Source organism: Salvia hispanica, chromosome 4 (assembly GCF_029641045.1).
Source record: "Salvia hispanica isolate PSC_SH4W2 chromosome 4, Shi_PSC_v1, whole genome shotgun sequence".
NCBI classification, from domain to species: Eukaryota; Viridiplantae; Streptophyta; class Magnoliopsida; order Lamiales; family Lamiaceae; genus Salvia; species Salvia hispanica.
In genome coordinates, this window is record NC_142695.1 from 20609951 (window position 1) to 20625300 (window position 15350).

At 35.4% G+C, this 15350-nt stretch overlaps 2 protein-coding genes across 2 annotated transcripts; both read right to left on the bottom strand.

The window, feature by feature from the left end:
• Positions 1-537: 537 nt before the first annotated feature.
• LOC125192520 (structural maintenance of chromosomes protein 2-1-like) lies at positions 538-8492 on the bottom strand. Its single transcript, XM_048090119.2, has 21 exons — positions 8072-8492; positions 7161-7841; positions 6898-7041; positions 6531-6821; positions 6260-6445; positions 5988-6152; positions 5848-5907; positions 5211-5273; positions 4529-4620; positions 4289-4385; positions 3933-4049; positions 3585-3803; positions 3007-3147; positions 2744-2911; positions 2487-2671; positions 2302-2395; positions 2144-2232; positions 1775-2000; positions 1455-1529; positions 1087-1219; positions 538-763 (listed from the first exon to the last, which is right to left on the bottom strand). The coding sequence occupies exons 1-20, from the start codon at positions 8387-8389 to the stop codon at positions 1100-1102; spliced, it is 3531 nt and encodes a 1176-aa protein (XP_047946076.1). The 5' UTR covers positions 8390-8492; the 3' UTR covers positions 538-763; positions 1087-1099.
• A 663-nt stretch (positions 8493-9155) lies between these two features.
• LOC125192167 (RING/U-box superfamily protein) lies at positions 9156-10839 on the bottom strand. Its single transcript, XM_048089669.2, has 3 exons — positions 10659-10839; positions 9725-10475; positions 9156-9520 (listed from the first exon to the last, which is right to left on the bottom strand). The coding sequence occupies exon 2, from the start codon at positions 10455-10457 to the stop codon at positions 9726-9728; it is 732 nt and encodes a 243-aa protein (XP_047945626.1). The 5' UTR covers positions 10458-10475; positions 10659-10839; the 3' UTR covers positions 9156-9520; position 9725.
• Positions 10840-15350: the final 4511 nt, after the last annotated feature.

Here is a 15350-nt window from a genome sequence, read left to right on the forward strand (position 1 = left end):
ACTCACCTAACACAATTTTTCCTAATCTCCATAGCGAAAAGAAACGCCTCCATTACTATGAACGGAGGGAGTATAAGATAACTCCCTTGCCCTTCCGGAAAATTAGGTGAAGCAGCTTCGAATCTGCCATCTCCATATAAAGCTGGTAAAATTATAAAATTATTTAGTAGATGAATCATAAAATCATAAAATCTGCCATCTTTAGTAGATGAATAATAAAATTATTTTTCTTAAACTAAGGCTATATATATATAATATATTTATAAAATATTCAAAGAAATATTATTGCTATTTTGATTGTTTTTTAACATATCAAAGAATTTGGAATTAGAACTACGAGTATTAGTTAATTCTACTAATTAAGGATTTAGAATTAAATTAGAATACTATAACTTCAAATTGAATAACAATCCTATTCCGATTTGTACATAATTCTAAAAATATGATACCAAATGGACATGTTGAAGTAGATTTGTAAGATTCATTTCACCTTATTAATTTTAGGGGACATATATAATGCCTATGCTGGATGAGAACTTATCTAGATTTTAACTTTGTTGGACTACAAAACTCTTCCACAACTTGAATAATCACAAATTATACCCAACAAGATGAAGATGAGAAACCTCAGCTTAATTACAAGAGCCTGAATTAATGACCTCCAATTGGGTACATCATCACATACACAAATTCTAAGATGATCCAAAAAACCTCCAGTGACAAGCAGATTGTCTACCCGCAGTCAAAACCATCGATTATCAAACTGCATGAAACAAGACAGATTAGATCACATTTGATTCACATTATATGGGATGACATGTTAACAAACAATGGTGTAGCATGCTAAGCTAAAAAAAAAAAGAGAGAAAGTACATTGTGGTGTAACATGCTGAGTTCTTGGGTAAGAAAATGTAGAGAAGTTGAACCTGGCTACACTTTGTCAGCCAGAATTGATCCAACCAACAATTGAGTTCATCAATGGCATCAACACGATGACAAATTGTAACACACATTTGGCATGTAAAATCACATGGTTGTTCTATTTATATGAAAGAAAGATGCCATGTGTAGGTAAAAAATGCTCACCAGACAATCACAGTTACTTGCTTTGCTGTTTCGTCACAGTTCTCTGAACAGTGGAAACACCATCTACAAATTTTGTCCGGAAAAGAACGTTGGCATTGTTAAACATGCCTTCTTTCAAGGAGACTACAATGAACTGTGCATTTGGGCGGGGGGAGGAGAAAAAAGAAGGCATCAGATTCTCAGTGTGAAGAATATGATTTGAATATAAAGATGAAAATCAAAATAGACATGATTGAACATAAAATAATGATTGATATGTCAACAGTATGTAATGTCAATAAACATCCTTGAGTGTCAGGTATGGTCAAATCTGTTTCTGGCTGCTATGAAGAAACAGGAGAATAAGCAATAGAAGCATGAATTTTAACCTGAGAGTGTGGAAAGTGAGATTTGATCATTCTTCCTATGTTCTGTGTGTGGCTTAAATCAAGAGCTGCATCAACCTGAGACACATTTCAGAAAGGATAGGTTGGATCGTGAACTTTTTCTATTTACTTCTGCATAAATAAATTGTGACTGCTTTACATTTCAAGAATTATCATGCACATGGGTTTATGTAGAATCAAGAGGTTTATGACAGTCTTAAATAATGTCTCAGTAGTGGATAGGAAGAATGAATAGTGGTTTGAAAAAGAAATTTAAATTGTTTGAGCAGATAATTCAAGTTCAAGATACATGTTAAACATACCTCGTCCAATATATATAATGGAGCTGGTTTAAAAAGAAGCAAAGCCAAGATTAAAGAAAGCGCGAGTAAAGATCTCTGTCCCCCACTGAGTTCAGACAAAGACTGTTTCCAGACACTCCCAAAAGCAACTCGAACTTCCAAGCCATCGAGGAAGCTGCCTCCTTCTGGAGGCTCCAGCTTGGCCATTGTGCCAGGCAAGAGAGTAGAAAATATTGAACCAAAATCTCTGAATAAAGAAAGCACCAAATCAATAACTAAAGCTAGTATGGTTACAGCTTAATAAATAGGAGAGAAAACTAATGTGCCAGTTCGGAGGAAATTAAATTTCTTTATTCAAGAACTTGCGCTTATTGTTAAATGGAAACTTACTTGTTAACTTTATTCCAAGTAACCTTGAGCGTCTCCTTCTTCTTCTCATCAAGCTCTTCAATAACCATTTTGATTTTTGACTTGTCATTCTACATAGAAAATGTAAAATAAATAAAGGCAGAACAAGGACGTAAACTTTTATAATTCACATTGCTAACCTCGATTATGTTCTTTTTAGATAGCAAATCATTGTACTCATCTTCAGCTTTTTCAAACATGGCCATGACCTTCTTATTCACCCTTTTCTCTAGACTGCAATAGGAAATGAAGATATGAAAACTATTTAGAGGAATTCTTCTTCTAATTGAATTGTATGTTTGCCAATATCTTGCTTCATTCTCACCCAGATTGCTCAGCTTGCAGTTTCTCAAAGTCTTCCCTAGCCTTAAGGGGATCGCGGGACCCAAAATCATAATCTGATCCAGCTCGTCCAAAAAGTTGCTTCTCAGATGCAATCCATGCATGCTTTTCAATCATTTTATCAACCTTCATTGCACAATCTTTCTGATCCATCTCCATGCGTTTGACCTGGAGCCAGAAAGAAAAGTGAATTTAGCTTGTCTAGAGAAGCTGTTCCAATTACCCAAATAAATGAATTACCTCATTTTCCATTCTTTTCCTCTCTAGATTGAATTCACTAATTTTTTGCTGGATATCCTTTTGCTTCTTGACAATACCACTTATTTGTGAATCACATTCCTTGATCTTCCTACTGGCCATGTTGTGCTCAGCTTGGACCTCATCACGAGATTTTTTAATAGAAGAAATCTGAAAAGACAGAAGGGACATCACTTCTACTATTTCCTTGCAGGAAGAGCACTGTTATAGAACACTTAATATCTGATTTGGTAAGTGGTATGTACCTTGGTTCTCTGAGAATCCAGTTCGGAACTAAGATCCTCAATGTGCTTATTCAAAGCTTCTAATTGGCTCTCCAGTGATAAGCATTCTTTCTTATTTGCTTCCATCTCCATTATAAGCCGCTCTCTGTCAGTCTCATGTCGCTAATGGTTCCCACCAATGAAACAAGAACCGTGATGTAAGTTAGTTGACTAAAGCAGGATTAAGGTGAGATATAAGAAGTTCAATGCATCAGGTCAAATAAATAGCCAGAAACAATAAAAAATGAGTTTATGGGGCCCATAATTGAGCAAACGGAAATAACACTTGCATACGGTTATACAAATTTGCACGAAGATAATATATAGGGATATACTATGACTACTCAAACGAGAATAGTTAGTTGTCTTACTAAATTGCATTATTTTTATGATTGATAGAACATAAGAGGTTAATCATACTGCCAGAGTCAGCTCGATGCCCAATGTCTTATGACCAATCAAGCTAATAAACTTCAAGATAAAATTATTTCCAATATTTTGAGGATTTGGAATGTGTGGGTTCATGGTAGAAAGCATCTCAGGTACAATGGTGAACATACCCTGAGGTTCTCTGAAGCTGCCTGCATCTGGGTTTTGATAGCCTTGATCTTCTTCTCTAAATCCTTAAGCCTACTCTCCCTGTTTCCAGCATGGTCATGGATCGACTTCTCAAGGGATGACACTCTGGTCACACATTCATCATACAGAACTTTCTTGTCTATAATTGCTGATTTTGCTTCGGCTAGCTTCTCCTCTGTACTCTGTACCCACTCCCTGAGCTACAATACAAGACAGAGTTCATAAAATGTGATGGATGGCAATGAAGTAGGAATCAGATATGAAAATATGTAATGGAAAAAACCAGAAGAATTGAGTTGTTCTGCAGTAAATAAAGATTGAGGCTCAACCTGATGGTGCTCAGTTTGTTTAGCCCTTTCCTCTAAGAGCCTGAGCTCATGCGACTTGAGTACCAAATCTTTCTTAAGGTTTTCAAACACTCTTTGATGAGGAAGAAGCTCATTGATCTGATGCCAATACATCGATGAATTAGAGTTCAGATTAGGTTGATAAATGGGACATTAAGTGTAGGTTTGTGAGACATTTATTTCTATTGTAGTTCGGCTGAATATCAAGGTCATTTACATAACTATTAGGTTTAACCATCTTTTACTGTTTAATAAGAGAAACTCAATTTAATCAAGATTATTATTACATTTACACTTATTTTGAAAAGACACAAAAGTTGATGAAGGTTCAAAATAACCTTAGCTTCAATATCTGACAGTCGCTTTAGATGAGTAGAGAGTTCCAATTCAACTTCTGCCAAAGCATGAAGCTGCATCAACAGTTCACCTCCACCTCTGGAATTATGATGAGTTTGAAAATGTATATATGTTACTCTGATGGTAGACCATATGAAAAACAATAACATAAAGAAACTAAATTGTATCATGATGTGGGTTAGCCTTAAGAATTTTCAACTCCATAAAGTAGCATCACTTACTTGCGACTACCACCAGTCAAAAGTCCACTAGGTTGGAAAATATCACCTTCCAGAGTAACACTGGGGGTTGCTGTTTCTCTCGTGAAGGCTACCTACAAACCAAGCACTTAGGTCACAGATGAGAATATTAAAGGAAAGAAGAGAAAAGCACACACATTTGAGGTGTGGCATTGCATAGACATGTCCACAGTTCGATCAGTGCCATAATCAAAAGATGTTATATGTCACCTTTCACCCCATTCCTCGTCACCACGACAGCAACAGAATTTGAATACAAGTTCATCTTTGAAAAGTAACTTGACAATTCCAACAATTTGAAAGATGATACATTATGCAAGATGCAGTGGAGATGTCAATGGGATTCTAACATCACATAAGGCTGTACTTGCAAGGAATATCAATACAAAAAACTTATTCAACCAGGTCTGTCAGAGAAGCTACAAAACATCATAGTCCCCTGTCTCTTAAAAATAGAAACTCTTTCCTTTTTGCTCCGTTTCTTAAAAATAGAAACTTTCCATTTTAGGAAATAGACTCCATAAACCACTACCTTTTCTCTTCCTCTCTCTTACTTTACCCATGTTTTCTCTTCCTCTCTTACTTTTCCAATTTTGCATTAAAACACGTGCCATTACAAAAGTTCCTATATTTAAGAAACGGATGGAGTATAAAGTAAACATACCTCTCTTGCAGCATCAATTGATTTGCAAACAAATGTTGATCCAAACACATATTCCATGGCACTCTGCATAGCATTGATATGTCTCATAAGGGTATAGCTCATAAATATTTCTACTTCATATTCTACAGGAAAAAAAATTGAAAGGGTGTTTGGCTGAACTTGTATGCAGTATGCACCTTCACAGTGTTCAGCAACTATTTTTTAAAATATTCAAATTGCTGTATTTCAACAATTAAGAGTGCTCCAACTTTTTTTTGAAATATTTCAGAAAACTCCTTCCTACAACTATACAATTACTAACTTCTTGCAGGCTCAATCATCCAACTTAAATTTTAAAAATAAAGGCTAGCATTTTATAAATTCTAAAAACTTCATAGTACAGTATATTTTTTGGATACACTTAGTCAAACACCCTCTTAATATTAAAAGCAGATTCGTCAAATGAGAATGTACTTTCTATTATGCTTGCACAGTTGGGAATAGAGTCAGGTACAATTCTGACAATAATAGAGAACAAAAGAGCCACCCAGAATATTGTTTTAGTATACTAGCAAAAATAAATACCTAAAGGTGAATAACAAGATAAACCAACAACTAAAATTGAAAATAAAATCAATTTTGCTGTCTAGGAGCTTACTTGAAGTTCGTGGTCATATCCAACCAAAGAAAGTGCCACTGCGGCATTACCTTGGCCTACCTGCAAAAATGAAAATAACATGTTTATTGACATAACAAGTCAAAGACAAAACACATCAGAGAGGCGGGTTGCATATTAACCAATTTAACAGCAGCATCTTGGATTCGCTTTGAGACGGGGTGGCTCTGGATCTTGTTTAAAGGAATAATTGTGACTCTCCTTTGCAGACCACCCTTCTGAAGAAGTTGTTTTCCAGTATTTTCTGTGTCTACAACAACATTAAACAGCTTGCCACCAGCAGCTACCTGAACAAGAGTTCAACAAAATCAACTAAGACCTTGAGATCACATCAGAGGAAGACATCTAAAAGAAACAATTTGAAGTACCACATGTCGAAAATACAATAACAAACCTCTAAGGCAACCGCTGCAGAGCCATCCTTTACTTTAATTAGTTTTGCGACCACACCTTTCACCCTTGACCGATCAAAATTATTTTCTGGATCACGGTAATTGAATTCAACCCTACCCAATCTTGAAGAAACCTCACGTGCTTTCCTTTCAAGTTTCTGCACCGTCTCTGACTCAATCATCCGATCCTAAGAGCATTCAGCAATCCAAATGAGGCAAAGATGCATGCACCAAGTAGTAAATAACCGTGTGATACAATTTAATGAAAGGTACCTTTTGGAGTGACTCCATAAGGGTATCATCATAAGAAAGAGATTCGAGTTCCTTTTCAACTGTTACAACTTCTTTCCTCTTGACATTAAGCTCATTCTCAATAGCAGCAGCTTTTGCAGATGTAGACACTAATTGAGTTTTTTTCTCCTTCAGCTCTTTGTCAACATGGTTTATCTGATTTTGCAGCTGCTTCAGTTCTGTCTCTGACTTTCCTACAGCTTTCTTGGCATCTCCCAATTGGTCTTCGAGGCACTTCTCATCATTTCCACTGCTCTTACCTGCCATGACACCCTGCAGCAATACATGAACGTTATACTGAGATCTGGTATAAAGTAGATACTAATCCAGAAAAGATTCAACAATTTACTTGGAATTCTTTCTGATGCTCATCCAAACTATTTGAAAGCTTCTGAAAATTTATTTTAAGATCAGAAGCTCCGTCTTCAGCAGTTTTTATAGCCGTAGCTTTCTCTTCAGCTGCTAGTTTTGATTCTTGAAGGTTCCTCTCAATCTGTATATAGTAAAAGAAATCAGGTGCATATGAAACACAAACTATATTACGTAGCAAAAGACAATAAACTTCATGAGCATATTGGGACAAAATAGATCCTACTAACAAATGCATCATACCTTGGCTACGCTATCTTTCTCAGTTTTAAGATTATCTTCTTGGCTTTGGAATGCAGAGGTTTCTTTCACCAGATCACGTGAAAGTACATCAACTTTTTCTGACAATATCTTTAGCTCGCCACCCATGCTTGCTTCCTTTTCAGCAATCAGTTTTGATATTTGCGTCTCCATTTCCTGTGTTTCCTCATGCAATTTTCCAACAGTTGAATCAATCTCCAGCATCTTATCTCTTATGGCTTGAACACCTTGGACAGTGTTATCCCTATTTTTTTCCGCTTGCACGTATTCATAAGCAATACAATATCTCTTAAGTCTGTCCAATTCAGCATTACCATTGGCCCATTGCATGTACTGCATCCTCTCTTTTCTCAATTTTTGCAGAGCTGGGAGTATTTCCTGGTCCAGAAGCTTGTCGATCTCATCAACCTTGCTCTGCTTCTTTTCAAGTGTTTTAAGGGCAGCCTCTTTCTTCGTCTCGTACATTCTTGTCCCAGCAGCTTCTTCGAGCATTGACAATGTTTCAGGAGGTTTCATGTTCAAGACTTTAGTAATACGCCCTTGCATTATAAGAAAGTGTGGATTATTTACATTCAGCTGAACTGAGTGGAATAGATTCTGAACTCGACTAGGCTGAGCCAGATGCCCATTGATCAAATACTTGTTCCTTCCACCAACAACAATCTGCAGAATTCATTCAGGTTCAACAGACTACTAAAAAATAATCAAATACTACTCATAACTACTATGCATTGCTACTTTAACTGCAACAATTCTATAACTTCACAAAATTGCAAGGACAAAGCCCTCAAATCGTTGCAAAACCGCCCTAAGAAGTTCCCCAATATCAGAGACAGCTTTACAGAAACCAGAAGCAAGAACTAGTACAATGAAACGCTAGAACTCCCGCATACCTGACGAGTTACTGTAATTTCAGGAGAATCCTCGTAGCCAAGAGGGCTACGACTGCGGTCAGAGTTGTCAAAAACAATCGACACAGTGGCCTTGGTGATTCCAGCTTGGCCCTGCTTGTACACCAGCTCCTGCAAATTAGAAGCCCTGACCTGTTGCAAATTGGTGATTCCCAGCACAAAGCATATCGAATCAAGGATGTTTGATTTGCCGGAGCCGTTGAGGCCTGTTATAGCGTTGAAATACGGGTCGAAGCCCGGAACCACGGTTCTCGTTGCGTAGGATTTGAACCCCTCGAGACAGATCTCCTTAATGTGCATTTCCTCTCTCAATTGGTTGAAATTTGGAACAGTCTGGAAGATTAGGGGGAATTCGCAAGTGGTTTCACTGAGAATTGAAATGCTGAATTTTGGGGGAACGGAAATTTAAATCGTTTTGACACAGGCGGGAAATATTTCACGTATACCAAAATTGCTTTCCGTGGGCTCTTTTATGGGCTTTAGTTTCTGGTTTGGGCCTAACAATAACAGATGGACCTCTATGATTCCAAAGTGGTATAATTATTTGAATTACTGTCTTAATTTTCCTTTGTTTGCATAAAAATGATTGATCTAAATAATGAATCCTCATATCTATACATCTTAGATCGCCAAATATTCGAGAGTTCTTCTATTCAATCATTCTCCTTCTTCTTGTTGCTATATATCTCGTTCAGGCACATCTTCTCTTGTCTCTCGGTCTCGGGTTAGTATTTCTTATATTTTCTCATTCGCTATTAAATTTTTCATAATACTGATGCCCATAAAAGGTTTTTTTTTCAGTTTTATGAGTCCATTGGTTAAGTGTCCACGAAAACGGTTAAGGGTGATTTGTCAAATGTGGTTTAATTAGTCAATACAGAATATCTGAATAAAAATGGTAACAAAATTTGATTGTAATGAATAGACTTGTTGAAAAATCGACATGTTTAAGGAATGTAAATCCAAGTAACACATAAATATCAAATCCTATTTTAATAACTAATAGTATTAGTTAGACATTCTGTTTTCAAGTTTAAAATCAAGGTTGTTCACAAGCTTATACGAATAGAAAAACTACAAACTCCAAAGCTTTCATTTATTTGATTCATTCACTTTTCCTTCACCTCAAAAGTAAACTAGCATCCTATACTAAAAACATTTGAACTTCATAGAAGAAATAAGAATCTATATGAAACATTGAACCTTGTATCACAAGGGCTACCGACATAAATCAAAGAAGTGAGTCTAGAGTGCTGTGATTTGGAATAACTTATTGAGCTATACTAGTATCAAATGCAATAGAAGCTAAATTCAAGTACCTATCGACAACAGCAATGCCCTACAATTCAAGACGCTGCTAATTACAGAGCCCTAAAACTCTCCGATGATGCTTCACCTCGCCACCAAAACTCCAAAATGCAATATCCGTTCCTTGATACACCGTGCATACATATAAAGAAACTTATCAAACACAGCAATTGATTGATAGCACTTGGACGTTATAAAAGTGAAAGTTGTCTCACAAAAAAGTGAAGGGTACAATAAACACAACTTGCATAGAAGAAATGCACTAACATATATTAATACAGGCAAGGAACAGAGATTTGAAATCCAAGCTCCCAACTGATGATTTACCTCAACTCCAAATTAAAGTTAAAAGCACACTCAAACCGACCACCAGCAACAGGAGCATCAAGGTGGAATCCGCTTGCTCTTGCTGGTTTCCATGATGATGGAATCCCTGAGCATGTGCACCATGGAACGTATTAGGATACCCGAATGGAAAACCATGACCTGCTCCATACAGGTTTTGATTTGGGAATCCATTCACTTGAATGTTAAAGAACGAAGGCAGTAGTCCCCCAAGTGCCGCGGAAAATGTGAAGTTCCCAAACCTAGCACTCGCCACAGGTGCAAAACCACCAAAGGGGCCGAAGCCTCCCGTGAATCCATATCCTTGCTGTGCAAATGCATTGGCATTGGCATTGGCATTAGCATTCGGATCAGGTGGAGGAGCTGTTTCGGGCCTTTGACCCGTGGGACGATGTGGAATGTCCGTCCCAGGAATTGACTTGGCGCGAGGGTCGGTGGAATTCTTTCCTCGGCCGTATAGAGGAACCAATTTCTCCTCTTCAATAAGAGCCTTGCAAACAGGACATTCATGTGAAAGAGAGTGGATGTGAGTCCATTTGTAGAGGCAAGGCCAGCAAAAGAGGTGACCACAAAGAGTAACTATAGGGTCTTGAGCCAAATCGAAGCAAATATTACACTCAAAATATCCAGCATCGCTATTGTTATTGCTGCTGCTGCTTGCAAACGAAGGGCTTGGGGGCTGCCTATTCATCGATTCCCCAAACCCACCCTCCATTTTTTGACCTCAAAACACCTTGTGAAATTTCGAACAGATAATTAAACCTCAAATCGATTATAAATTCAATCCACAGATCAAAACTAAAATTCTAATCCAAAATTCACAATTTGTGAATCTTAAAATGGCGGATAAATTTGTAATCGTTAAAGTTAGCAGATGAAGAGCAAACAAACCAGATAGGGAGAGAGAGAGAAAAACCTTAACCGATGAGAGATCGAATAGAAGATGACCGATTTCTGAAAGAAAACTTGGGGGAAAGGAACGGAGGAGTAAATGTGAAACTGGAGAAAAGATATTGTCAAACTTTCTGGGTTTGGTTGAGTACTAAACACTGTTTAGGGCTATAATTAAAATTAGGAATATGAAATTGGTGAGCATGTCAAACATAGAATTTTCTTCGATATTGTCATAGATACGGAGTAGTATATCATGAAGGGCGATAAATTATTTTTATTTGTGTAATATAATATTGTTTATTTATTTGTTTTCTTTTATGAATAGATAATTATTTAATTCACCTATAAAGATATTCACATAAAACTGTTCAATGAGAGTATTTGGTAATATCCGACCTAATCCAAAAGATTGCGGGGGTCTGCTTTGAGTTCGGGTGTACTATTTGTTGAAATATCGGGTATATACCCCTCTCCCACTCCCATCTCCTCTGCTGAGGCGTCGACTCGAGGACTGCCGCATGCCGCCTGCGATCCAAGACTCTAGTATCAGAGTCTCCAAAGTATTTTAAGTTGTTGTAAGATTAAATTATATTTTTGTAGGATGAGTAAATGTATACTATGTGTAGACAGTATCTAAACTGATTTAGGATAAATTCCTTGGAGAATCCTCCAAAAAAAAATAATACTACTATAAACCAATGGGAATTCTCGTGTATGCATTGTTCTTCCGGTCTATTTCTCACACTCATTTTTATTTTAGGTACCTATTTAATTTAGGTAACCGGTTAACCGATAGTAATTTGTGATGAGGTTTGGGTTTGTTTTTTGAATTTTCGAGATTGGGTGTCTGAAAAGATAGTGTCATGTCTGCGAATACGTGATTTGACATCCCTACATCCACATTTTATTTTATCGACTGAGATGTCAAGTAGTACTATAATTTTACCAAACAAATCAAATATGTCATGAGTTAATTGCGAACAAATCCATTCTTTATAATTTTTTGACATAATTTTGAAGATGTATGACATATCCGAATTTGATCTGATTATATACTTCTTCCATCCCATAAAAGTAGACCTGTCAAATTGAGTACTCATGGATTAGGGGTGGGTAAACGGTTTTCGGTTAATCGGTTAACCGAGAACCGAACCGAAACCGGTCGGTTATCGGTTAACCGATAACCGACATTTACGATTATCGGTTCGGTTCCGGTTTTAAGTTTTGCTAAATGTCGGTTATCGGTTATAACCGACCGGTTATCGGTTATAACCGATACCGAATTAAATTCAATTTTAATTTTAATTATATGTTTATTTAATACTAGAATAAAGTATAATTTACTTCAAACTTTGTCACAATTGAAGAAATTGTAATTTATATCTAAATTTTGTCTAAATCAATGTCAAAAAAAAGTCCATTTTAATTTGTGTCACTATCAATTAGAGTATTAAGTATAGAATATAGATCATGTAAAGTTCAAGTCTTTTAAAGTGCCTAAACAATTTATATATTACTTTTAAATAGGAGTATAATAATAATAATAATAACAATAATAATAATAATAATAAAAAGTAGATGAAAACTTAAAAGTTAAAACAATAAATAATTTTAAATTCAATTATATTTTTAATTAATAATAACTGAAATTGTAATTTACTTTTAAACTTTGTCACAATAGAAGAATATGTAATTTACTTCCAAATTTTGTCAAAGTCTCATGTTGCATATTTGCAATGTCAAAAAAATCTATTTTAATTTGTTAACTATTAGTTATTTATACTTATAAAGTTATAATATATCAAATTCAATAAAGTTTCTAAATATATTTTAAAAAATAAGATCTCTCAAAGTTAACGAGTGCTTAAGCAATACTACTATTTTAAAAATAAGATAACCTTTCACTTATTATTAGAGAAAAGTTTTCAAATTTTAGATCATTTAAAGTTTAAGTCTATTAAAGAGCCTAAATAATAATAATAATAATAATCATCTGTAATTTACTTCTAAATTTTATCAAAGTCTCATATTGCAAATTTGCAATGTCAAAAAAGTCTATTTTAATTTGAATTTATTATGGTGTAGGATGAAATTGAATGATTATGACTAAAATGCAAAAAAATATGATAAAAAATTTGACGTTTTCGGTTTTACAATCATGCAGTAATGCGTAGAATTGAGAATACACAAAATCAATTAACAAGTGAGAAAATTTCAGAATTTTATATATTATAGATTGAATCATTGAATTGAATGATTGATCATTGAAGGATGACCGTGAAATAGTTAATTCAACTTTCGGTGATAAACTAATAGTGTGATTAGGTGTAGGTTGAGTTATCTATCACAACCTTAATCATGCAAAATAAACATTTGAATAAGTTAAATCAATTCGGTTAGTTCGGTTATAACCGAGAACCGACCGGTTCTAACCGAGTCGGTTAATCAAGTAACCGAACCGAAGATCGGGTCGGTTCCGGTTAGTTTTTTGAAGGCATTTTGGGGTCGGTTAACCGACTAGTCGGTTCGGTTATTAACCGAACCGACCGAATAACCAGCCCTATCATGGATACCTAATCTGAAATTTTCTGGTACGCGATCGCAAAATTCTCAAAATCCAATACACGATACCCGGCCCGAATTTGATTTCGAGTATCCAGCCCCGAAAAATTGAGTACCCAGTCCCGATTGTAATTTTATTTTTTTTTATATTTTTTTGAAAATTAACTACAAAGTTTTACAATTCATTTAATATCATTTAGTTCGAATTTAATACAAAATTGAAGTAGTATTCAAGAGAAAATAACTGCAAACTTTTAGCCATACAAAGTTCTTGTAGTAGTTCGAATTTAAGAGAAAAATAACTACAAACTTTGATAAATACAAAATTCATAAGTTATAGTAACATATTAACATCTTTTATCCATCCAAAATAAGAAAATAAATTACATTAAGAAATTAAATTACATACTAACATCTTTCATCCATCCACATGTAATTAAGATACTAAATTACATTTTTCATCTTTCATCCCTCTACAATAAGAAATTAAGTAAAATTAAATTACATCTTTCATCCTTCCACAATAAGAAATTGACATATTAACATCTTTCATCCATCTACATGTAATTAAGAAATTAAATTATATTTAATTATAATAAAAACATAATCTATTAATTTTAGAAAACAAATCGGATAATTCGGGTATACCCAATTGGGTATCGGGTAACCTGATACTGATCCAACACCCGATCATCCAAAATTCTCACTACCCGATCCTGATTTGATACCCGAAAAAATCAGGTTTCGCGTATCCAATTACCTGACATTTTCAGATTTGGATATCGGGTATCCAATACCGAATATCCATTTTGACAGACCTACATAAAAGTATGAGCATATGATATGATACGAGAATTAAGACAAAATTGGTAAAGTAAAAGAGAAGGGTAGTTAAAGTGGTGTTAGTGAATAGTGAGACCCTCATTATTACTAGTGTTTTTATAGTGATATAAGTTATAAATAACTTGATGTATAGGGAAAATAAATTTTGATGGTTTTCCATAATCATAAATTCCCATATTTTTATGAGACGAACGAAAATAGAAAGTACACGTATTTTTATGGGAGTGAGTGAGTATTTTTTACGATAATTTGCCCTTAAAAAAATATTTAACCAAATTGAATCAATCAAATTTCAAAGGAAAAATCTATTCATACCTAATAAAATGAATTTTGAAAAACAAAAGTTAAAAATCAAATTGAACCGACTTCAAATTTTTCCTCAAGCTCAGTTTGGATATTTATTTGCCCCTAGTCAGTATTTCCTGATAGTATAAAAAATCGTGATTATATATAAACCAACCAAGGACTTCATTTTTAATTACAGATTGAAAGTAATGTGGCTGAATTATCTCAAGCCCAAACAGAAATCAAGTCCAGGCCCAAGAAAGAAGCTCAAGCTCTTGGATATATCGTTTAGCTCATTGTTGAAGCTGAAAGGCGTTACTTTTCTATTTTAAAACGGCTAGGTTTTGTCGTTTCATCTCTTGTATTGTGTTTCATATATAAGGGGAATCAGAGAGAGAGATATAGCAGCACACACAAAAACCACGCAGCTTTTCCATTCTGAGTTTTACAATTGAAGCAGGGATTTTCAATTGAGGGATTAGCTTTAGAGATTGGTTTGATTTGTATCAGGATTCTTTGTTTCTGCGTTGAATAAAATCACCTCCTACTTCGTCCGTGGATGTAAATCTCGCAAGAGATTAAACCACGTAATTCTCGCGTCGTCTAATCGATATATTTGTTCTTGATTTAACAAATTGGCGCCGTTTGTGGGAAGATGATGACGCCGAGGATGGAGGCTGAAAAGTTCACTGGTCGAAATGATTTTGGGCTCTAGCGAATCAAGATGAAAGCCCTACTGATACAACAGGGGCTGTCCGAGGCGATCAAGTCGGATATGCCGGAAATTGTAGAAGGAGAGGATGAGAGAATCTTGGCCAAGAAGTGGGAAACGTTCGAGAATGCTCACAACGCTATTGTGTTGTGTCTTGGAGATAAGGTTCTTAGGGAGGTATCCAAAGAAACTACTGCGGCTGGGATTTGGGCAAAATTGGAATCTCTCTACATGACGAAATCTCTTGTGAACCGCCTATACATGAAGCAGAGGTTGTATTCCTGCAAGTTTCAAGATGGAAAGTCAGTCGAA